Source organism: Rhea pennata, chromosome 1 (genome assembly GCF_028389875.1).
Source record: "Rhea pennata isolate bPtePen1 chromosome 1, bPtePen1.pri, whole genome shotgun sequence".
Taxonomy (NCBI): domain Eukaryota; kingdom Metazoa; phylum Chordata; class Aves; order Rheiformes; family Rheidae; genus Rhea; species Rhea pennata.
This window is the reverse complement of record NC_084663.1, coordinates 213,103,529-213,129,516: the sequence shown is the minus strand read 5'-3', so window position 1 is coordinate 213,129,516 and position 25,988 is coordinate 213,103,529. Positions and strand designations below refer to the sequence as shown.

Genomic DNA, 25,988 nt, shown 5'->3' with positions numbered 1-25,988 from the left:
GAATCAAAGAATCTTGCACTGTCCATTCCTTTAAACTGAATAAATGTAAAAGTTCTGTATATGAGAATCACTCTCTCAACAACGACTTGTGGCTGCCTCTGGCAGTGACATTTCACAAAGAGCAAAGCTGATCAAACCGAGAGCGTTGGAGGGATTTGCAGCTCTGAATGGGCATTTGCCTTACATGTCATTTAATATGAATGTTTTTTTAATAAGTCCATCTTCAATGACAGTGAGTGGCAAGGACTTCCGCTTTCGTGTTGTGCTTGGCGATTGTGAAGAGGAGCTTACTGTGCGTATTTGACAGCAGTGCTGGAGGGCAGTCCTGGGTTCCAGCTGGGCTCCCTCTGCTCATCTGTGGCTAGGAACAAGCCTTTGACTCCTGTCTGAAGTGATAAACGCTTACATAGCCTGACTTCTGTGTTGTCCATTGGACCTAGCGTGAAAGGTCACTCCCCAAAATGTTTCTCTTATCTCTGCTTCAGAAATCATAACACTGAACAGGTTTCATAGCAGCTTTTACAGCAATTTAAAGATGTAAAGAAATATAGAAGGTTTTATGCTTTCTCAGTGAAAAACGGGAACAAGATGGTTGGTAAAAACAAACCTCTTCTGTTTGGTCTACTACAGAATAAAAACAGCAAGTGAGAAGATGAGTAGAATTTTTAGAATAGTTGAAATGTGCCCAGAATCCTGGCATTTTTTTCTGTGTTTGTAACAAAATGAGAAATGTACTGAAGTGGAGATATAGTAAGTGTACAGAGATGACTTTTTCTAAGAAAGTGCCAGAGGAAATATTTTTCCTTACAGTGATTTTACTTATAAACAGATTTCACTCTCTGCAATTAATTTGTAACAAGAAAGTACAGACATAATCCATAAAGGAAATAATGAATCTAACACAGAACTACTGATTTCACTTCAGGTTCCATGCTTCATTAAAGACCATATAGAAGATCTAACTAGCTTGTAACCCTTTATGGGTTGTTCTGTTAAAGCAGAAATTCTTCTCAGGTCTACTGTGAAGTTGAGAGGGGAGAAAAAGCATGTTTCAGTTGTGTTTTAACATATTCAAATCATTACTGAGATTTTACCAGAAGTTAAAGACGACTGTCAAAAAGGACATTAAAACAAAAATCTGTTAGCATTTAAGAACATAAGAACTGTTGTTTCTAGACATTTTGATCTAAATCTGCTCTTTCTTTTGAATGCTTTCAAATATTTAGCTGATCATCATTTCCTTTGTGTGTTACCACACTCTGTTCAGTGCTTCACTTTATATCCCACCATTTCTGTTGTTGATACCTATTTCCTCTTTGAACCAAATGCATTTTGCATTAGGGAAGTACTGCTCATTTCACATACATGCTAAGACCAAAGTTGGCAGGAGAAGGGGGATTTCTAAATAGCTATTTAAATAAATTCCTTGTTCATAGTGGTGCCAAGACTGAATTGCACTTTTCAGCAAGTTCTTTGAGATACAGTACACTCTTCTGAGTCCTCATTTCTGCTACATTTCAGCTCAAAGGGTGTATTGTCAATGAACTCAATAGGAACTGAATATCATTTTTAAGCTTTAGCTATCTAAAGCTATCTAAAATAGCTGAGTTATCTAAAATAATCAACCTAAAAATTATTAAGAATATATTTTAAGAAATTACTGTAGCATTTTGCATCTCATGAAGCAGGTAGAGCAAATCAGACTTCTGAGAATGTTCAGCTATATTTTGGATGGTGCCATTTAATGCTTTGGTATATTATCAGATTTTACCATATGTAGGTTTATTTTTCTCATGCTTCTTGAGAAGGCAAGATTCTCAAATGGTTCATTCTCTAGGTCTTGTATATTCAGTCAAGTACTGAATCAAGTACTGAAATATATTTAATGAAGTATTGAATCAAGAATCAAAATATAGTGAATCAGGTAACTGTTATGGACCTAAGGAAAAGCAGTTGCCTTTTGTATTTATCTTTGGCCTGTTTAGTAAAATTCTATGGCTTAGTGCATAGAAGCTGTGCAGAGTGGAGAAAAAAAGGAGGGAAGAAAGTTCCTACATTAGACATGGCCATAGGAAATGGTAAACACCTTACTAAATGTCATTTACGGTGAACCTCTGCGTCTGTGAAAACAGTTATTAGAAGCCCTTCAGTCAAAATTAATTCCTTTATTCTTACCTAGCAGCCCACGAGAAGATTTACAAAGCAATGTCCATGCTAGTAAATCAGATGTGCTCAGGAATGTTCCTAAGTGCTGAAGCCAGGATGGAATGGCCCGTATCTGTGTTAGTCTTAGCCTCCAAAACAAGGTGACTGCATACAAATTCCCTTCTGGGCACAATCCCTAGACTCTTCTAAATGCCAGGCTACACCCAGGAGCTGCTTGGGAAAGTGCTGGTTGGAAAAGGCCAAATTGATGCCATAGTCTGTTCTAACAACTTAATAACACAGACAGTTGTATTATAGTGTCTGGGAACATTCCCAGCCATACTTGAGTTTACTTGTAGAGCTGTACCCTTGGAGTAGCCAAGGTCACTCTTATTTCTTACGTCTTGGGGAGAAACTATTATTGAATGTACAAATGTTCATTTATTCCTACTTTGTTGTCCTACTTCATGTTACATTCTGTGTCCATTTGTGATGTAATATGCTTTTTTGTTTTTGTTTTGCTTATCTTTAGTCCAATCTTAGCATTTTAGTAAACCATAGGTGAGATTCAGCTCCAGGTTCAAACACTTAAACATGTGTTTTCTGTGCCGGAGGCATCTGTCTCCCACTGCAGTCAGCCTGGAGAATCATTTAGCTCATCCTAAAATAACTCCTTATACTTGGCCAGCTGAATCACTCATATAATGCCATTCATTTTAGTGGAAGCTTTGACGCACAGTTCATGTGTATGTACCTAAATATAGGTGTTTGGAGTGAATCCTATCTGTTCCTTTAGAGTATTTTCATACAACATTTGCATAGCTTAAATTCAAGCTGAATTAATGGAATCCTAATAAAACACTTTTTCCATAAAGGCATTATGCTTGTGATAATTCTGAAGGCTGTTGGATAGTCTTATATCATAGTGAGCTATCACCGATTATATGAAACTTGTAATTCTTCCTAAAACTCTTTTTAAATTCTTAGAGGGTATTTGTTTGTGTCCCTCTAAGATTTGAAGCACGAGAGTACATATGTGTGAGTGTGGCTGGATCTCTTGTATAATGTCAAATTCTCTCATAGATGAAAGCAGGATGTTAGTTTGAAGTCTCTTGTGGTGGTGGAGCAATGTGAAATAATTGTGCATAAGCTAGAGTTTGTAGATAGCATTGCATTTACATCAGCACTGACACTTAAAGGTAACTATTGTATCAACTGACTGTAGCCATAAATTGTGTTTGGTGCAGGAGAAAAGAGGCCATGTTGGTCTACGTATAATGCTTAGTTTAACCATGCATTTCCATTCCTTTTAAGTGCTTTTCTGATCTCATAGTACTGCACTGGAATACTGTGGCTTAATGTGTAGTCTGTGCATAACGCCTTTTTTTTTTTTTAATTTCCCCTGTAACTTGAGAGGTACCTCAGTGTAAAAATCTGAGTGACCTGTAGTATCTGCTTAACTTTGAAAACTGAGTTATGATCATTAAAGAGGAAGTGGTATTGCTTCAGATGCTGTCAGAACTCCTCAACTGATATGTAGCCTTCAGTGAGTTGAAGCTTCTTTGTAAAAGGAAACACTCAAAAGGAAAACCTCTGCTTACAGGATAGGAGCAAATCTGTTTCTCAGTTTGTCACGGGCAAGTTGCCTCTATTCAAAATTGCTGTAATTCCTGTGATCAAGTTTGTTTACATTCTGAAAAGTCCAAAGCTCGACAGAGGATGTCCTGGTAGAGCATCTCATTGCAGTTTTATCTTTTGTGAAGCATAGTCTCTAGAAGGATTTTGATCCTGAAGTTACTACGTGATGTGAGGTATATCTAAAGGTGACTGTATTCCAGTAGAGCTGCAGGTAGAAGCTACATGTGAAGACAACTAAGCTGAAGTATTTAACTATTTAGCTATTTACTGGGGAGAAATAAATGTCAAGAACTTCATAAGTTTACTAGTTGTACTGCAAGCATGACAGAAAGAGGTGGTGTGCTCTTGACATATAGTAGAGGAAGTAAGTATTTCTCTGTGATCCCTGGCACACAATATGTGCTTCCTCGTTTTACTTTGCAATATATTCACCACAGAATAGTAACCTTACATTAAACCATAAGATAGTAACTCTGACTAGCACAGTTCTTGGTCCAGAAACAGTTTTAAGATACTAATTGCCTTCTGCTGAAGTTTTCCACTAACTTCACTATTTTACTGGTAGAGTATGGCTTATGCTTCTGCTGTGGCTGTTCAGTTCACCATCTGTTAAAGCACAGTTTCCTTCACCTTCTTTTTTTTTTCATCTTGAACAGATTCATAAGGCATTTTACACAGTTCTGTGTTAAGCCGTAGCATATGCCAAAGGTAGCAAATCGTAAATTTGGTTCTTACCTCTTTTAGTGTTTTTAATGTAAAACTTACCCTGTTTAAGTTATCCCCTTGCAATAAGCAGGCATAATGGGCTAGGTACAGAATAATGTTTCATCCTTCAGTCTTTGTTTAAACCATCTCTTCAAGAAGATGGTGTCACGCACGTTACCACCCCAGTGTTCGAGGAAACGATGGCTGTGGCTGTTGAGAAGGGGGAGCGTCACCTGATGGGTGAATAACCAGCTTCCAGTCATCTCACGTCCTGGATTTTCCACTGAGTACACTTAAATGCCAAACAAACTTGACTCATTCCTGAACTCTGTCAGGATTGCAACAGTCAGTGTTAAGGCTATTTCCAAGATAGGTTTTTTTATTTTAGGAAAGATCATATATAATCATTCCATTCAAACTCCTGTTACTTCATAGACTTATTCTTTTGGTAAAAAATATAGCTAAAACATACAGTCCATAGTAAACTTTCATAATCAAAGAAGCTCGAAGTGTGATCATTGTACAGAAGCAACAGTTTTTTAATTAACTGTTCTTAGAAATTAATTATAGATATGGGATTAATGACCTGGAAAACTAGTATCTGCAACTTTCTTGATTTTTGCAAAGACTAGAGGGGGAAAAACCTCTAGACATAACTGGTTCTAATGGTATGGGAGAGAGAGGAGCAACTGTTCAATACAGTTCAATAGCTGATTGAGGTACATAACCCCAATAACATTAAAAAAAAAATCTTAAAAACTTATATACATTGTTAATAAAAAAAATGGTTAATATTTTCTGTGTGATGATTCTGCCCACATTTGAAAATTACTGTTGTTACAAATCATAAAGGATTTTATCATGAAGATAATAAAATAGCCATGACAGCCATGGTGATGGATGGTACTGTTTTAATGATGATCTTAATGCTTTTTTTCTTCAGAATGAATGGTAGTTGCAATATATTCTGTATTCACAGAAAAATGGCTATGGGAATTTTTCATTTGTGCCTTAATGAAGGTGAAAATAATTGTTGATCATTTTGTGAAAAGATTTTTCAGAAGGAAAACAATCGGAAATGCCTTGCAAGTGATAAAAGGGCAAGGAGTTGCTGTATGTTTTTACAGACAGCCACGACTAGTTTACTCAAATCATTATGACATTCAAGTACTTGGAAATATATTTTTAAATATAGCTGTATTGCAGTTTCAGGTTTCAGTAGACAGTTACGTGCTTATGTACTTAATGAAGAGAAATACCTGTAATAATCTCAATTCTAGCCTAATAGCCTCTCAAGAAACATCTCTAGACGTGTCTATCAACTGTCTTAGGATTCCTTCACAAAATGCCTACCGTTTGTTAGTGATCTGTTTATGCATCAATGAAATGTAGCTGTTGTGTTTAGAAAAGGAGGTTATGCTCTTGCAGCAAAGCATAGTAGCACTACCCAGTAATCAAGGATTGAATGCAAAATAGTTTACTTTCCCTGAAACTGGAGTCTGAGGTAAAGCATAATTTCTTGAAGGAGCAGAAGACGCAGTAATTTTCTTACTCTTGCAAAATAAAATTGTGCTGATGCTTAATATAAGTATTTTATCACATTTCAAAGTAAAGAATGATATATTAAATATATCTACCAGCTTTGCTCTAAGCCAAATCCAACTTCCAAGAAATATTGTCTTTGTCTGGCTGAAAAAATCCAGGCAAAGTATGTGTCTTGTAAATTAATCTCAAATGCAAATTCAGAGTTTAGAAGTAAAATATTTCAAATAAATAAAAAGCAGCAAATAGAATGATGAGCTTCCAAGAAGAAATCTCAGAAAGGAGGATCTCACTGCACAGAAACAAATCCATACTACGTTAATTCTGTTTGTTTACCCTGAATTTCAGACTCAGAGTTGTAGTAGCAATTCAGTATTCTGCTTCTCAAGTGAAAAGAGCTCCTTGTAAAATTTACTTTTAGAACTGGAGAAAAAGCAGAAATGTCACAGGCTTTTCGTGTTAACTAGTTGTACAATGATGCTTTCATTTTGGAAGGACTGTCACAGGTAGATTGTAATGCACTAAAAATTAAGAAAAGTAGAATATTAACACCATTAATTCTGGGGTTTCCCTCCTCTTGTCCTGCCAAGTGGTGTCATACCTCTTCATAGGAGAAAGTGCTGAGAGGTGCCTCCTTCTCCCCAACCCTTCCACCACCAAAAAAACCCTCGCCAAAAACAAAAATTCAAGGACATCATTAATGACTGAAGTGCCAAGTAGGTGTCCATGGAAAATTGGGACCGTTTCCCTAAAATGGGATACTGATGGTTTAAAATTTTGTTTTCTGTAAAGTTTACATGCTTAAGTTAATATACTTGAGATCTTTAGAAGGGCTAAGGAAGGTATTTTTAGAAGGAGATTTTTAAAGGACTTCTATGCTAACCGTGCTTTTGGTTTGATTTCAGCTGTGGGACTGGGATCTTGGTGCTTCCACATGACCATGAAGTATGAAATGCAGGTCAGTATTCATAAGTAGCTGTGAATCATTTTACACAAGTCTTTATATAGTCATATTGTTATTTCTTGGCAGATAGAACTTAATGATGGAACATAAGTTAATCTACCTTAAATATTATTGCCCATGAGTCCCACTCTCAGCAAATTTCTAGCACAGGTCTTGTTTCATTAGATATTTTCACCAGTAGATATACAGCAATATAGACTTATATGTAGGACAGGTGCTGTGATTAATTACTGCTTTAGTAGAAAATATTTTCTCCATTAGATAATTATGCCATCTTTTTACTGGATATGTTATTTTAAATTCCTACAGCTTTGGCTTAATAGCAAGCAATATAAACTATTGTTTTTCATTGCATCCTTTTGTTTGTCTTAATGCATTCTTGTTATTGATCTAGATGTACCTTTATACAGAGAGCAGAAGATGAGTCTCTCTCTCTTTCTGTTTCTTCTTTTGTTCTCAGGTTGAAGGTATTCATTTATTCATATTCACTGCGACCAAATCCTTATGCCCAGTATTTTCCCTTTTCTAAAGAGAAGAGTTTTGTACTATTTTAGATTTGAGAAATCTTGTGAAATTCATCCTTGAATCAAAGTCAGGAGGGATTCAGTTCAAGATTGAGACCTATGTTTAAAAGCATCTGCTGTAAGTCTGTGCTCCCACTATAGGCAATGGAGATAGATACAGTCAATATAGTTCGAGGTAGAGAGCCAGACAGCTGGGCTGAATCAGTTTCTAGGCTCCATTGGCAGTCCTAAGTTTTATTTGTTTGCCTAAATATAGATAGTTAGCATCATTTTAGTCCCTGTAAGTATTCTGTCTGGCCTCTAGCTTCCATCCCATAAGGATGGAGGTACCGGTGACCCCAGAGCATCTCCGATAGCCGTAAACATTTGTGCCTTGGCAACTGAATTGAGTCGTGGATCTCTGTTGACCATGATGGGACCTGAAACACTTCCTGCATATGTAGACACAAAAGTTAGGATATCTTAAATTTGAACTAAACTACAGTCCAGCGTAGGGCTATGAGGATGATAGAGGGCTGGAACATCTGCCCTATGAGGAGCAGCTGCGAGAGCTGGGCCTCTTCAGCCTGGGGAAGAGAAGACCGAGGGGGGATCTTATCAATGCGTACAAGTACCTGAAGGGAGGGTGTGAAGGGGACGAGGACAAACTCTTTTCAGTTGTCCCGTGTGACAGGACAAGAGGCAATGGGCAGAAACTGAAGCACAGGCAGTTCTGCCTGAAGGTGAGGGGGAATTTCTTCCCTGTGAGAGTGACGGAGCCCTGGACCAGGTTGCCCAGAGAGGTTGTGGAGTCTCCTTGTCTGGAGATCTTCAAGGCCTGCCTGGGTGTAACCCTGCCTGATATGCTGTAGGTGACCCTGCTTGAGCAGGGAGGTTGGACTAGATGATCTCCTGCGGTCCCTTCCAACCTTACTGCATCTAAGATTCTATGATTTTTGCCTTTACAATGCTCTGCTTCATGCTTCTGGCATGTGTTGGAGATTCTCAGCCTCAGAGGAGCATGCATCATATAGGAATATCTCATGATTTTTTGTCATGAAAAAGGTTTCTAGATCCATTCCTCAGCGCTCTCTCAACAAAACAAAGCTTGATGTGCTTTATCTGTATTCTCTTCAGTGTTGAAACTGCCTCAAATTTCCACCTTTTCACCTCTGTTCCCTCAGCTGTCCACTAATCTAGCTATCCACTAGCTGTCCACTGTTCACCTCGTCTTTCTTACCCTGGTGCAGATGTGAGCAGTGCCACTCGGTATCACAGGTCATTGAAATGATCTAGGCTTAAAAATCCTTAGAGTTTTTTTTTCTGTATGTAGAGGCTTTTCTAACACACATAATTGCTGCTTATGGCATAGGTCCATCAGAGCAGTTCTGGGGTCTGTGAACTGTGGTATAAAAAGGGTGGACAGAAGCAAATAAGGGGAATGGCAATTTCTTAAATCATCTTTCTCCCTGGAATAAAAGGCTTCGTGTGAGACAAGAGTATATTTGTTAATTTGGCAGCTAGCTAAATCTGCAAGTAGTTTGTAATTACTCTGACTGCTAACTGATGAATCACCAGAGAGGAAACATTTCAACCAGTAAATAATCTTTTCTTCCTCACTTTATTTCTTAGTACAATTAAAAGTCAACAGTGGTAGCTGTTTGAAGAGAATTTTTCTGAGCTTTGTTTCACCACATTAATATTGTAAACGGTCAGTTAGATTGCTTAATTAAGAAAAATCTAAAAACGCCTGTTCTTGAGAGCAGATACTTTGAATATTTTTTCTGAAGCTATCATTCTGTTCTCTCTCTCCCTCTTTCTTTCTCTCCTGCAACTTTAATATTATTTGTATGGAAAACATGTTAGATTGTGGCTTGAAGAACAATGGAAAATGCTTATTTAAGCAGCTAAATCATTCTTATAAAGATATTTTGAGAGGCTCTTTGCTATTACCTTTGTGACCCAGAAAAGCTGCCAGCGAATGAACTGAAAAGTGTAACCAACCTTTCAAACTGAAAATGTTTTGTTTTCCCCCCGCCCAGTTTTCTATTATGAACTCTTAAATGAAGCATACTTTTAAATAAGGATGGGCATGAATTAATTCTTTAGCTAATTTATATCAGGCTAGATGAGAATAGTGTTCAATTGCTTAATAACTATTAGTATATAACTTAATTTAGCTATGGCTTCTGTTTTGCTCTGTAAGGCTGTGGCATAACAATGAAGATTAAAAAAAACCATCTGATGCCTCTTTACAAACTGGTCCCATTCTTTTTCTACCACCTGCATTCCTGACACTTTGTGGTGACTCTTGCAGTCCCTCACCTGCACGCGCACAGGTTCAGGGATTTAAACCAGCGGAATATTACTCTCTTTTTCTGCAAGGTTAGTTTTGTGCTGGTTCAGCTCTCTGAACTTGCTCATTGTGAATCAGATGAGCGTGACTGCAAGCTGCACTTGGAGTATGGGTAAGGAAGCAAACATGTCCTTTCAGTGGCTGCTAGTCATTAGATCTGCTTGGCTGTATTGTGAAACATTTCCTGAATTTCCAAAACCAAGAAAAGCTAATAGTTCACTCTCAGGGTCGATCACTTTTTTTTCCATGTGAAAGTTCAAAAGGAAGGATTTTGTCGGTGTAGTTACAAAAATTTTCCCCAGTTGAGCAGAATCAAGATAGCTGTATAAAAAGGGTTGTGTTAGCTCGACTTGCTCTTAACGTTGTTCCTTGTTCAGAAAAAATGTGATCTCATTAAGTACCTTGTACCGGTAATAGGAAGGGGTTTTCTATACAGTCATACAACTTTCAAAGCGATGAGGAGAAACACCAAAATCAGGTTACATCTAATTCTTGTTGTTCTTTGGGAAATACCAATCCTAGTGGTGGAGTAACAATTCTAAGATGTTTTAAGTATTAATGTTTGCTTGACATACTAGAAATTAGAGGCAATGGATCTTAACTGATCTGTTTGCTTTTGCATTTTTATGATTGTCAATCCTCTTTCAGAAGGAAATCAGTTAACTAAGTTTATGAGCAAAAGTTAATGTTCTTTATTGAGAAAAGTTTTAGAAAAAAGCAATGCTATGATGATGTCCTTATTTTTAAAGATAAATGCATGATGAATTTGAACATATGTGTACCTATTCTTGAGAGATCACCTTTCTTATGTTTACTATATTTCATCAAAATTGCTGTGCAGAATCCTTGGAGAAGTAACTGTTTCAGCTGTAACATACCAGTATTTTCCTACAAATGGTATATAAAATGATTTAAGATAATAAAAGTGCATTATTTGGCAGTTGTAATTTGGAAAAAAAAAGTTTGAGTTAATGTAAGCAATTTTCAAAATTAGAAAGTAAACAGATGAAACCCATATCAAGCATTTCTTAGTGGGGTAAAGTTCTATTTTATGTTATGGATAAAAGATATTACAGTTTCTCTGTGAATCTTGCATGGAAATGAGAAGATGCTACTGACTGTTTTGAGCAGGTTATAAATGGTGCAGTCCTGTTGAATGTGACTTTAAAAAAATAAATAAATTAATAAGGTTTCTATAAATATTTAAAGACTATGAACATTGAAAGTGGTGTGATTCTTTGAAGACGTGTTTCTTATGAAATGTAGTATTCAAAAAGTTCAGTATAATAAGCTTACTAATGTAGCTGGTAATTTCAGTAGTTGAATAGAATTTGACACTGCCATGCACTCAGGCGCAGTCAAGAAGGTGAATATCCAGATGACTTAAAAACTTTTCTCAAAATGTGTTTCACCTTAATTAACTTACCCAAGCATGTGAATTAAAAGTAGGTTTTCATGTTTTGATGTCTCTGTTTTTTGTAGCTGTTGGATGAACTGCCAATGATATACAGTTGCTGCGTGTTTGTCTACTGCCTGTAAGTATTTATTAAATGTTTTTTCTTGAATATTCTTGAAACATTCATATTTGTAATATAGAATATGTGAAGCCCAGTCTAGTGTTCAGTGAAGCTGACTCTGTGAAACTTCTGCTGATTTTGATGAGATGTCAATTTTACCAGCAGTAAGGCACTGTGATTTAGCCATTAGAGCATGAGGCTGGCTTTAGTCCTAGCTTTTGCTGATTTAAAGATGTTATACCAGTGTTAGTTTAGCCAGGAAAAAAATTAACTCTTTTTAAAGAATTAGTGGTGTATACAACCAGATCGTATGTATGGTAGAGTCATCGTTTAGTATGTGGACAGAAGATATAACAAAATTAACTTCAGTAATGCCTACTAAATTATTATTGTTAAGTATTTATTGGAGCTATGTTTCTATGATACACTCTGCCTCCAAATGTGAATCTCGGCTTTCTGGTTAAACCTGCTTTCTATTCATCTCTAAAATAAAAACAAAACTACAAAATACTAAAAAGAGCAGGATATGTATGTAATAGAGGGTATCTTGGAACATGCATTACAGCTGTATGCTGTGACAGGAGGTTTTCTCTAATTTAATTTAGTGGCAAACATGTAGCATTTGGTGACTGCAAAGACACAGTGTGCTATCTTTCTTACCTGTTACTTCAAGGCCTAGATTTAAAATATGTTCTGTGACTCAGAAAGTGCAAATGTTAAAGAAGTCACTGCAGACAGAAGTGTGTGTTTTTTTTTTTTTTTTTTTTTTTTTCCTCCTATTTGAACATATGATCAAATCTTCAGCTATTGAAAATTATGGAGTATCTTTTGGTGAAGGTTTCTGGCAGCTTGCAGTTGAAGTGGAATGCTATAGGACTAAACCAACATTTGTCAGTTTATGGTTTATACATTAGTATAATCTGAGTAACTACCCTATCTCTTTGAAATCACCTTTACATTTATTTTGAGTGTAGCTGCTCTGTCGTCTTCAAATGCATTGATGTCTGTTACTGCACATACAGCTGTAATAACATTTTATGTATTATGTTCGATAGTAATTAAAATGCTCTGAAGAATGACTAACGCTTGGTGTTACGGAAAGCAAAACAGGAGGCCTTTAATAACCTTTTTGGTTTTCTTGAAGGTAGTTGGCAGGGTTGGTCCACTGAAGTGTAGTGCTAGGATCTCAAAGCTAATTTTAATTAGCTGTTTTGCATACCAGTAGCAATTAGCTGTTTTTACCTTACACTTCTACCAATCCCAAACTAGCAAATTAACTGCACTGTGACCATAGTAAAGCCATAAACAAGTTGTGATTTTAGCAGATCTCCAGCATTCACTGTTTTGTAAGTCAGGCCCTTTTCCACACTGACTTTTAACTCAGAGATGTAGTAATGTTTTTTTGGCAGCTGTATTTCATTTTAAATTCATTTTTAATTTGACAACCATTATCACTCCTTAAGCACCTTATATGCTTAACGGGTGATAATGCTTCTGCTTCCCAGGCTACATCTATCGACTGGATTATTTCTTGTATGTTATATATAAGCATATTGATTTTTCACAATATATTTCTTAAGCATTTATTGGGAAAAGTTTGAATTTTCATATTGAAATGACGAATCTTTGGAGGAGGAGCTGCAATTTCTTGAAAGTCCCAAAACTCATTTGCGTCAATGTTCTCCCAAATTGTCTGATAATATACCTTGAAAAATAAGTCCTTTATGTGGTAAGTGAGGAATATTATTGCTCTCCTTTATTTTCTGTTCCAGGTATGAATGTTTCAAGTACAAGAACACAGTCAATTATCCGCTGCTTTTCTTGTTAATAACATACAGCTTCGTAGTCAGCATAGTAAGTAACCTTACCTAATACAGTATTTTCACCTGCAGATTGGCAGTTTTCCTGCCACTAGAAGAATCTTATACAGGCAATACAGAATCTCATTCATTTCCAGCCAAGAAGAGAAAATTATTCTTTTGATGAGAAAAATACAATCTGGCCAGAAAAATATGAAACTTTTCTGTAAGCAAACATGATTTTAAAACACTTCATGTAGAAAGAAGAAGAAAAGTTGTACTGCAGGTTCTAGAAACGGGACTATGTGGAAAGCAGTCACTTCTGACTGCCTTGTTGTGAGACCTTGGACAAACTGTAGTTACATGTCTGGGCCTTGATTTAACTCGTCTACAGAAATGAGAATAATCCTGTTCAATAGACTGCGAAAAATACACTATAATACACAATCCAATACATTGACTGATATTTTAAAACAAAAGCCAGAGTGAGAGAAACATAGCTGTTTTAAAACTTAGAAGAATTGTAACTGCATCATGGTTAGCTCTATTCATCTTTTCTGTGTGGTGTGCTCCCTATCTGAATAAAATGAGTTTTGTGCAGATTTTTATTCATAATCACTTTTTTTTAAAGAAGTATTCCAGGTCTTTACCTATAAAGAACTTGACCGTTCTATGTCTCTTAGTATTTATTTGTTTGTTTATTTAAACTCCTGGCATGTTATGCCTAAGGTACAGTGCTCTTCTCACTGCAAAAACAGAATTTGAATGACCTGCTTTAACAATAGAACCTACAAGATTTTTGAAAAGTGAATCAAAATGTTGAAGTATAATTATCAAAAACATTAATAATACCAAATCAGAGTAGAGTATGTTTCCTTCATACAATGAATATCAAAGATATTCATATTCATATTGATATTCAAAGATAGTCATATTCATGTCCCATAACATCCTCCTAGACAAGCTCAGAAGGTGTGGATTAGACGAGTGGACAGCGAGGTGGATTGAGAACTGGCTGAAAGGCAGAGCTCAGAGGGTCATCATCGGTGGTGTGGAGTCTAGTTAGGGGCCTGTGGCTAGTGGCGTCCCCCAGGGCTTAGTCCTGGGTCCCAGCCTGTTCTACTTCTTCATCAACGACCTGGATGAGGGGACAGAGTGCCTCCTCAGCAGGTTTGCTGATGATCCCAAGCTGGGAGGAGTGGCTGATACACCCGAGGGCTGTGCTGCCATTCAGAGAGACCTGGACAGGCGGGAGAGTTGGGCAGAGAGGAACCTCCTGAGGTTCAGCAAGGGCAAGTGCAGAGTCCTACACCTAGGGAGAAATAACCCCGGGCACCAGCCCAAGCTGGGGTCTGCCCTTGTGGAGAGCAGCTCTGCAGAGAAGGACCTGGGAGTGCTGGTGGATGACAAGTTGACCATGAGCCAGCAATGTGCCCTTGTGGCCAAGAAGGCCAATGGTCTCCTGGGGTGCCTTAGGAAGACCGTTGCCAGCAGAGGGAGGGAGGTGATCCTGCCCCTCTCCTCAGCCCTGGGGAGGCCTCATCTCGAGTCCTGTGTCCAGTTCTGGGCTCTGCAGCACGAGAGACATGGAGCTACTGGAGAGAGTCCAGCGTAGGGCTAGGAGGATGATCAGAGGGCTGGAGCACTTGTCCTATGAGGAACGGCTGCGAGAGCTGGGCCTGTTCAGCCTGGGGAAGAGAAGACCGAGGGGGGATCTTATCAATGTGTGTTTAAGTACCTGAAGGGAGGGTGTCAAGGGGACGGGGACAAACTCTTTTCAGTTGACAAGAGGCAATGGGCAGAAACTGAAGCACAGGCAGTTCCGCCTGACAGTGCGGGGGAATTTCTTCCCTGTGAGAGGGACAGAGCACTGGACCAGGTTGCCCAGAGAGGTTGTGGAGTCTCCTTCTGTGGAGATCTTCAAGGCCTGCGTGGATGCAACCCTGTCTAACGTGCTGTAGGTGACCCTGCTGAGCGAGGAGGTTGGACTAGATGATCTCCAGAGGTCCCTTCCAACCTTACTGATTCTATTCTGTGAATCTATTCTATGAATTTCTGTGTTTTAATTTTTTTTTCATGTTTTGCAACTTTATTAAATAAGATTTTACATATTAATACCTCTATTTGTGCTTTTTAACTTAAAATACTTAAACAATTAAAATCTATGGAAGAATACAGAGGCTTTACCAGAGCTCGTCAACTCTAATGATGGATAGATAGGCAGTTCTGATTTTGTTCCAACAGAACAAATCTTCACAATATTTAGCTTAATAGTATTATGATAATTCTGTGTTGCAAATTACTTTTTTTTTATCTTTTTAATCTTTGCAGGTTTACTTAAATTTGAAAGAGCCTGTATTCCATCAGGTAAATCTTACTCTATTGGAGAAGCTAATCTTGTTTAAATCTTGCTTTTTTAGAGAAATGTTGTAGAATTTTATAGTTGAAAGGGAAGGAGAATAGAAGGCCAACACAATCTGAGTATTGCTGCCTGTCATATTGCCATCCTGTTTCTTAGTGGTCTGAAAAACTAGAATGTGTTTAATAAGTGTTTTGTTTTAGTATTTGATCTAATACTCAGTTACTAGTGTACTAAGAGGTGATCCTAAATAAAATGTAAGGTACCTCAATTTAAGGTAAAATATAATATAAACTAAGGGGTGTGTGAGAGGGAGGGAGTATTAGTATAAATTAATCCTTAGTTTATATTATATATATATTGTCTGCTTTATTCCATTAGTGCTTGCTGTGAAACTGTACCCCAGCATAACTTGGCTTGCGTGATTCAGCCCCATTCCCTCTCCTCTAACATATTAGACTTTTTTAACTACTGAATTATATTTTGTGTAAATTCAAGCTCAATTTAAACACAGACATGTCTGTTAGGATTATATAGGGGGCTAGGTGTTACAGTCTTACAGGCTTAATGATAGATTTGGTACCTTTAGTACCTGTTCTTTTGTAGTAGCCTAACAGTAGTGATATGCATTCACTACCTTTAGGGATAGGATTTGCATCACCTGCCTTTTCAGGTTACAAATCATGGTTGCTTATCTATCCTGTAAGTAGTTTTTCCTCTTTTATGGCTTTATGATTAGGGATAACAGCTGAAAAATTGCCAAGTAAAAGCACAGAGTTCTTAGGAAGCTTTAAAACCTTAATTTATGAAATTGGTAGTGCCATCACTTGTCAAAATATGCCTGCTAGATCAGCAATCATAAAAAATGATATGTGATTCCTGTTGGTTGGTTAGCAAAGGACTGATGCATAAAATTCCCTCATAGAATCAATAATGTTTACCTCTGAATTAAGAGGATAACATTACATGTTACTTTTAATGTGTTAATTAGATGCTTTCTTTTTTTGCCTATCTACATTTTTGGCAAGAGCGTATTGGCTGGGGTTGAAATGGCAATTTATGATGCTTTTACTGAACTGCTCATAATCCTGGTTGTAAATGAAATTTTTTGAAATAATTTTGCTATCAGCAATGGCAGAATTCATTACTTATGTTGAATTGTTTTATTTCATAATCAGATCAAATATTCAGTATACATTTATTGTAATAAGTATATCATAGCTTCACTATAACCCAGCTTTGTGCTTTCACATAGATATTGTTCTGTGTTAGGGATATTAAGGTGATAGATATGACTTGTCTGAAATAAAGAAATAAGAAAAAGTTAAACTATTTCCCCACAACTTTAATTTTTTGCATCTGGTTTCTCTTAGATTCAGAATATGAATTCCATGTTATAATTTTTCCATGAGGAATCAGTGTGGAAAAGATTTAGACATATAAAAGTGCTGGACTCTTTACAACAAGTCTTTCCAATTTGATTTTTGTAGACTACATGCAGTTATGGACAAATTCCAAGTGTTCAAATACTGCTTTTTTTTTTTTTTTTTTTTTTTTTCCCTCCATAATCTTAACAAACTATGTTGTAAATCCAGAGGAAACATTTTCTGACTACATAGCTAAGCAAGGTTATTTTCTTAATACTTGTCCTTTATTTTAGAGTAGACTAAAAAATCTGTATGTAATTTCAGTAAATATTTTCCAACTGAATGGATTGTGCAGATTTAATGTAAACCTAAATACATACATGCACGCATAATTTAACTCTTGGTTTCAGTCCCCAGCTGCGTGGGAAAGCAGTTTTAGGACTTAGGCATTTCCCTGTGTTCATCTCCATTTATCAGCCTTGCAGAAAGGAGAATAACTACATGGCCAGCTTTAAACTGTTCATTTCAGTGCATTTCTGTTGCTGTCCTTCTAGGGAGAAGAATGAAAAAGGGTTCTATTATATTTCGTAGTCAGGACCCAAGTCTCATTTTTCAGTGAATTACTTCTTACTTTCCTTCCCAATCTATTCCCGTAAATTGCTTGCTGCCAGCAGGGCATGAAGGGGATTTCCGTTTGTTATTCATGGTAGAGTAACAACAGACATCATCTCTCTCTTCATTCAGATATTGCAGACTTTAAGGGTCTCTGTGCTTCAGTTGTGGGAGGGATGGGAAGCACATTTTCCGACCAGTTGGAGACTACACTAGTCTTCTGCTAGTAGGAGAAAATACTTGCCTGCCTGACAACCTGCATGTTTTGAGGAAAGTTGACATTTTTTGGGGTTTTGGAGGTTTTTGGAGTTTTGTTTTTTCCCCGACTTTTATCAGTTAAGATATCATCAGCCCTTACAAGCATATATTGTCTTACTAATGTCTTAATCTCTATGGCTGGAAGACTATTACTGCTTAATCTCAATTGCACTGAACAGGCCTAGGTGCCAGTTTCATACCTATTTTATAAGCAAGCATCACTGTTATAGGAAACAGCTGTATCTTCTCCCCTCTTCCCTGTTGGACACAAAAATTTAAATTTAATGACATGAATTTGTTTGGGGAACTGAACAGGTTAAAACTCTCTTTGGGATTAGTTTTAAATCAGATTAGTTGCTCATCCCTGTTTATCACATATTTATTTGTGCTTACACAAGGGAAAGGGTGGGGTAAGATTGGCTGCTGGCATGGACTGATCAATAGACAGGTAGATACAAGACAGTCCTGTAAGTAAAAGAAATGACCTTGACAGTTAAAATATTAAACTTATGTCTTACAGGTAGCCTTCTTTCCAATATAAATAGCATGAATAGCTGCCACCTGCAAACTTTCGTTTTCCATCGTAATTTAGTTACCTACTAGGTATACTCCTGCAGTGATCAAAACCTGATTCATCTAGTTAGCCAGGTTATGTAGATACGAAATAGATCTAAATACTCGTTTTCTTTGCATAGTCATCTGCTAGAAGACTTCGAAGCAAATTTTGAACAAACAAATAATTAAAAAGGTAAATATAAAATGAGATGAAATGTCCAGGCTAACCTAATAGCTTTTTGTTGCTGTTGTTAGCTACTTTTTCTACATTAGGAAGTGTGATTAAAAAGTTCTCTTTTGTCTAGTCACGACAAAAACATTGAATATGTCCTGTGAGAAATTAAGCAAGCTGGAGAAGTAGATGGGTGTAAGAATTGCAAAGAGGGTAGGGGAAAAATGACAAAAAAAAAAGATGATGAAAAGCAGCCTCTGTCTGGACTTTCTCAGGATCTGTAGTGGGAGTGTTTTTGTTTAATGATCTGTAGCAGGAAAAAAGGAGTCACATATTGATGGAGTCTATGATGACCTGAAGTTGTGAGGCATCACTGAGTACAGCAAGGGTGAGAAGGGTAGCTAGAATACCTTTAGGACTGGAGTAACAGAAACAGGACAATATTTGAAATGATTCGGAGTGGAACAGCTTACACTTAGGGGGGCAAATACCAACTGTTCCTGTTCTAAGGCAACCACTGAACACTGATGGAGAAGTGAGTGCCTGCATGTATTCGTTTATCACAGCATAAATATGACGAGCCAATTTGCTGCATCAGTGATGAAAATAAAATACAAGTATTGGATATACCAGTTAAGATGACTTTGGAGCAGGGAGGGGAGGAGAGAAGACAGAGATAGAGAGGCAACAGGGGTGAAAAAGGCATTTCTGTTGACTAAATGAGAAATGAATGAACAGGATTATCTTTCACAGATATTTTCAATATGTAAATCCAAAGAAGGAGTAGAATGATTTTAGGATAGCATGGAAAGTGCGTGTGGGGGTACATATGAGAGCATGAAACTACATGAAGAATACTTTATTGCAGGGTACAACCTTTTCAAAGTTACAAGATTCCTCATTTGGGGGAATCTCTGTAGACCCACTCAGTGTCTTACAGCTCTCCAGAGTCCCCCTGCTGCTAAGGCAACAGATAGTTGAAGGCTTGTGGCTTAATATATAGCGCCTTTAGCAGAACATGTTTCTTACTTTCTAGATAATTCAAGTTACCAGACAGTCTGTTAAAAATGACCTTTTCAGTGCATGTCTTCACCATGGAGGTCTTTATACTTAAGCATTGCCCTGCTCAAGATCATGTATAAAACTAATCAGAGGGAAGTTTCACTCTCAATTACATTGCCTGTTTGGGAATGTCTGCTGAAAAACAAGTACAGCTCTTATTCCAGCTAGTAGCTTTACCTGCAGAATAGCTTAGGAAATGTGGAGAGGTGTTCAGACTGTCCAGGGGATCAGCTCTGCAAGTCGTCGAAGGAGAACCCAGGAGAAGCTCAATTTACTGCTGTAGACTGTGTCCCAGAAGCTCTGGAGAGCTGCTCTGCTCTGTGGAGCAGCAGTGAGTTGTGTGTTGCTTTATCATCTGTGCATTTAAATAGGACTAAACCAAGTGCAGATCATCAGAGTTAGCTCTGTTGTTAGCTCTTTCCTAAGTGTGTTTGGACAGCGTATAGTACTAAACAGCCATAATTGTGCAGAATTCCTAAATGTTTCAATGTCATGGTAAGGATTTTCCTTCCTCTTTCTGCGCTTAAATTTCTTCCCAAGAAATCCAAGAACACGTAGAAGTCTGTTTCTTTTGTTATAAGTACAATTTCCAGCCTCAAGGATTTAAGATAACTGCTTTTTGATAGATGGTTTGTATATTAATATATAAGTAGTGGCCAGAACCCCAAATCTCTCAACACAGTTCTCAATGCGTTAGTATTTGAGGCTGACAAATCAACTTTATTAACAAAAATTGGCAGAAAGCCAGGAGCAAATGGATCAGTAGAAATCAGTCTCTTGAGGCTTTCCCTACTAGATGTATAGACGGAGAATCTGTTCTGTGCACTCTCCCCAGTGTGAAATCTCAGCCTTCCCTGTGACTTGTATAAGAAGTGCATTTGTATGAATTACTGAACTGTTTACATTTCATCTCTGAAAATACTGCCAAATGGTGCCCAAATGCTTACCTGCTGTTTATAAGCTAGAAGCACGTTGTTCTTGTTTGGCCTTCTTGTCAGGTAACATACTCTGTATCAATAAGATTTGGGGGTTTTCCACATTGCAAAGACAGGAACTTGAACGCTGAAATACATGCAGCTTTATCTGCTTCGTAGGCAGCAGAGAGGGAACCGTCCGTCTAGTGACAGCAGAAGATGCTGAGGTGCTGCTGTTTCCTTTTGCTTAAACTGTAGTGCTAGTGGGTTTATGTGGCTTACGGTTGGAAGGCGCTTTAAGGCAGAATTGCACAAAACTAGCCGGGCTTTTTGTCTGTCGCTGAAACAATGTGTTAGTTAAAGCAGAAAAACAAAGGAATTTAAAGGAATTAAGAAATTCAAGTAGACTTGGATAAAGTGAGGCTTTTAATTTATGCTTCTTTGGGGGCAAAGATAATACCAGACAAATTTGTTGCATGATTAAAATCGCAAATCCACAAGTAGTAGAGGAATAAAAATAAGCAGTGCTCCCGAAGGACTGAGCTACGTTGGGTCGCTCTGTTTGCAGGCCTCTAGTAAGAAACAGCTGTAGCGAGACGTACAGCTACAGCCTCTGCATGTCACAGCAGCACCTCGGTGTTTGCCTTCAGTGTGAAGAGGAGGACTGGAGCATGCGGAGAAGAACACTTTGTTGTTCCAGCCTTTCACAGGCTTTTAAACACGAATGTGTTTTACTGCTAACAACCTATTTGTGTGGGGAGCGGAAACGGCAAGAAATTGAAGCATCAACTGTGGGCATATTTTTTTTTTCAGTCACTGTAAGGTTTTTTTTGTTTGTTTTTTTTTTTGTTTTTTTTTAATCTCCCTCCGACAAGACTATCTTCTTTTGCGAGCCGTTAAGCAACTTGCTGGGAGATACCAAGTCAGCAGTTTTATGAAGAAAGCTTTCCTTTAGCTTTTGCTCTTCCATGCTTTTAGCATTTGCTGCAAAAAAAAAGTAGCATTTTAGCCGATGTTTTACATGGACTTTGGGCTGGCTGTAAGCCGTATTTCTCTAGACAATCTGAACACTGTTTAACTCCTTGTTCAAAGAACCATAGAGCAAGTGAATTGCACGATAAAAATTCAGAGATGCTCATGCTGTTAACGAGTATGATAGAGATGTGTCTCTTCATGAGTAGGTTTTTCTGTGTCTGCGCAGCAGACCTTAGCAGTCAAAATTGTAGGAAAGGGGAAGGCAGTAAGGAAATGGGGCAGAACTGTCTCCTGGGTTTCTTTTTATGAGTTTCTTCCTCAGTGCCTTCCTCTTCTTGGAATAAATTACTGGATTTGATTAGGAAAACAGAATAGGTTCTTCTAAATGAGGTTCACGGAGTAAAATGGTGGTTGACTTTTAAAGTTAGCCTGTGTTTGTCATAGAGTTTGATCTTTCCAACTGTAGCTTGGGCCTGATAAGCACTTGGTACTTGGGCTATGTCTAGCAGGACTTTTTCTGGTTTATGTGCTGTGTCCCAGAAAGGGGATTTGGAAGTCAGTTAACAGTTTTGTATGAACTTTGGTCCAGAACAAATTAGCTTTTCGAGCAATTTTGTTTTGTTTATCTTTCCAGAGCACAACATACAGTTCAGTTACTGGAGTTACTTGATCTCACTCTTAATGCAGATAAAGGACTGCTTCTGCTGAACGGCGTTACGTAGTCAATACCGGAGCTTTGTCTTGTTGTGCAACCTTGGGACTGTATTGTGTGCCGTGTTCTGTATATATACATTGATAATACGTTGTGTGCTACTAACCTCATCCCTGAAGTTCAAATGAACTTGGAATTTGCCTTTATGTATTTGTAAAAGGTAGTTTTTGTTTCACATTGGAGCACCAGTCTGTATTTTGTCAAATGACTAGAAGTAGGTGTGTGCTTGCAGGATAGTAACAGCTGAATGCCCTAGTTATGGCAGAGTAAGAAGTAGTCCTTGTCTTGAAGACGCTGTAGTCTGAAAGAACAAAAGGGGTGAGGAAGTCAGTAGAACATGTGAAGAACGCTCGCTTGTAAATACGCTGCTTCTGTGATGTTCGGTGTTTTTTAAAAACAGCAGAAGTTTCTCCTTCTGTTTATGTAAAAACAAGGGAGAGTTAGATGGGAATTAATTAAAAGCAAAAATGAGAAAGGAAGCTCAGTGGATGGAAAAGCGAAAAATAGAGAGGGGCTTGTGAGCCACTGGAGAGAGTCAGAGAAGAAGGCACAACTGCTTGTAACAAATGTTTTTTTTTTTTTTTTTTTGGCAAGAAGAATGCAATATTAGGGTAAAAAGCACTAGAAAATACTCTGGTGTTGCCAGTGTCCAGAGACCCTCACTGCTGCGGTGGCTTCTGCATCGTCGTGTTCAGGAGTAGCTCTGACTGCATTTCTTCTCTTTAGTCTGTATATATTGGGGATAGTGTTACATGGATTCTAAGCCTCTGAATAAAGACAGGCAGGGAGATTGAGAGATCTCAACACAGAAAAGAAATGATCGCTTGGACCTTTTTTATAAGTCAAGCCATTACATTAAACTTCATCAAGCCTACATTAAGCCAGGTTTAGATCGTGTCCTTTTTCAGAAAATGCAGGCTTCTCACTGCGTAGTTAGATTCCCAACAGCCTGTAATAGTTGATTTTAAATGCTTCCTGGAAAACTTCTTCCATGCTTGTGTTCAGGGTGATCATGCTGCATACTCTATTCAAGTTTTTGCTTTCAGTAAAGAAAATGAATCTGAAATATCCATGAAGAAGCTATAACTTTAATGCAGAAGAGATGATAGGAATTACTTACCATTTTGACTTCAGGATGCTTACTGAGTGCCACCTAGTGTTTGCTTTCTAATTCAAAAAAGGAAAACAATTTTACACACTGAGTTTTCCTGTAATTGTGTGAAGAGCATGGATGTAATCATATTTTTATTTGAAACTTTTTTTGAAAGACTTTGTTGGCGAGACAGTTAGATGGGAAACTGTTTTCTTGAGACTAAGAAATAAAAATCACCGGAGGCTTCAGAAAGTTTTATTTCTGTAGTATTTTGTTTATGTGTTCCTTATTTGTATATGTTATGGAGTGTTCCTTGAATACCACTGCTGAATCTTATCTCTATTTTTATTTCCAGATCATGTATGGAACGCTAGTTTCCATTATAGTTCTACGATCTGTATATATAGTATTATGGTAAGTAGCCATTTAATTCATTATAAGATGGGCTAAAACTTAGTGTCTGCATCTTTTTCTTTGAGCTTAACTTGAGAAATTGGCATTGACAAACTTTCTGGAACTAAATATGTGATGCTAGCTCATGTGCTCTATTTGGTTTGAAAGGGAATGGCTCACCTCCTTGTATTTTCTTGAAGCCAGAGGGATATTGCTAAACAAGAGTAGCTTCCCTGTGCTTATGATTAGTTTTCACCACTAAGTGCGTTCTGCTAATGTCTTCAGCATTAGCCTGAGGCTTCAAGGGGGAAAAAGTTTCTGTCTTTATAGAGCTGGAGAAAATGGGAAGGCTATTGCTGGTGCCCAAACTCTAGCATTGATATTTGGGGAAAAGTAAAAGTAGGACTGTGGAGATGAAGCATCAGTTAATGTTTTCCTTTCCTTTCCTGTAGTCCAGTATCCAAAGTTCAGATAGAAAGTATATTAATACAAAAGGTTTACTTACTGTTTTGACTAGGTAAAGCTAGATATACATGATGAAAATTCAAATTAAAAGTATTTATAAGCAGCGAAAGGATTTCAGAAATGTTGGAAGACACTGATAAGAAGCATCAGAGCACAGAGTTGATGGATAAAACTCTAGAAAAAAGAATTGAATCAGTATTGGAATAAATATTTTTGTTTAGCTTTCAGGGGCCCAATTCCTGGGCCCCTGCTCTCTACTGTGAGCAGTTGGCATTCTCATGAATATGGGGTTGCCTCTGAAAGATATTGGTTTCTCTATACTATGTCTTTAAGCTAAGCGTGATTTTTTTCATTAAGCTGTGTTTCAGGTTACACATATAACTGTTTAGGAACACAAGGAAGAATTTAACAAAAGGTGTGACTTTAAAGCAGACTCATTGAGCCACCTTGCAATTGCACTTTTAGTTCATTTGATTTAATTTTTCCTAGAAAATCTTCACAGACCAAGCATAAATGTTCACAGACTTTAAGAAAAAAAAATAGATTGTGGCTTTCCTTCTGCCATAGGAACAATTATCAGTTTAAAGTCACTTTTTGAACCCATGAACACAGAAATTCTAATCTTACCCTAGAGATCTTAACTGACACTGCCTTTACTCACTTCCAAAAGAAACTAAGTTGAATCGAGTTCCAATCACTTTAATTTTCTTTGCACAAGAATTTAGCACAGTTCTAGCCATTCAGTTTAAACTTATGCATGTCTACTTAGACAACCCTTTAGGCCTGCTATCTTTCCAGTTTTGCAAATTCCAAACACTTGCGTATTGTCATTATTTCTGAAGCATTTTGTCGTCTTCTGTCACTATCAATAGTGCTACCATCCTCCCTCCCAGGGTGTCATTCATTGTTAGGTTTGCTTCAGCAAAGTCTGTCTTTGATGTTGCACCTACTTTTTCCCCTTTGATTGCAGTTGTTCTGGTGTGTATTTTCTTCACTGGCCACATCATTTCATTACAGCATGGCCCTACAAAGACCAGCTTCTCCCTTCAGTTGTGCTGATGCAAACAGTGGTCATAAAGTTGAGATGGGGAAGGAGTAGGTACATTTTTAACTAATTCTGCTGCTAGAGAAGCAGTGCCAACCTGACAATACCCTCTTGCTTCTCTGCAAGTCAGCTCTATTTCCATTTTCAGATTTACTTTCTCTACATTGCTAAAATATATTTCTGTGTCTCCATTCATAATGCTAAAACTTGTCCAAGCCTGTTTTAACTTACGTATTTTTGCTTCTTTTCAGTCTTACTTCCTTAATATTAGCTTCATATCAGTCATATTGTTTAGTGTAGGGCTGGAAGTCAGTCTGAACTCAGCATAGAAATTTTGAAGGAACAGAATGTTTTTCCTTCCAGAATCCTTTGGAGCAAGACTTCTGCCTCCTCCTGTCCTCATCATTTGAACTGTATTCCCATCTAGTTTCCCTACACTTTTCATCTGTTTCTTAGGTCTCTGTGATTGATTCCCAAGATTATAACTTGGCATGTGTTGTCCTCTGTTCACAGAGCATGTTCTCTGTTATTAAGTCATGCCAACCTCTGCCTCCTTCACAAAACAACTGCATTTGTTCCTTGAACCATTTCAGCTATAGTTACCTAATTACCAGTGTGTATAACTGTTTAATGCTCTTTCGTGTCCTGGGTTTGCTTGTGTCTCTAGAACATGTATTCTGAGCTGGGAACATTACAGTGTGACTTCACTCATCTAGTGCTCCATGTGTTTGTTTGACTAAACAAATACTGATTTTGCCAGTTTATATTGGCAGTATTCTTGTTGTTAACGTGCACAACACATATCTGATTAGTTTGCCTTATGGAAGAAGCTGTACC

The 25,988-nt window shown here is 37.6% G+C and overlaps 1 protein-coding gene across 2 annotated transcripts in view; it reads left to right on the top strand.

The window, feature by feature from the left end:
* Window positions 1-25,988, top strand: part of ACER3 (alkaline ceramidase 3) — a 62,507-nt gene that overhangs the window by 21,704 nt on the left and 14,815 nt on the right. For both annotated transcript variants that reach the window (XM_062567418.1, XM_062567419.1), the window contains exons 3-7: window positions 6,936-6,988; window positions 11,336-11,388; window positions 13,143-13,224; window positions 15,501-15,536; window positions 23,604-23,662. In XM_062567418.1, the coding sequence (XP_062423402.1) occupies window positions 6,936-6,988; window positions 11,336-11,388; window positions 13,143-13,224; window positions 15,501-15,536; window positions 23,604-23,662 (283 nt within the window). The remainder of the gene's footprint in view (window positions 1-6,935; window positions 6,989-11,335; window positions 11,389-13,142; window positions 13,225-15,500; window positions 15,537-23,603; window positions 23,663-25,988) is intronic.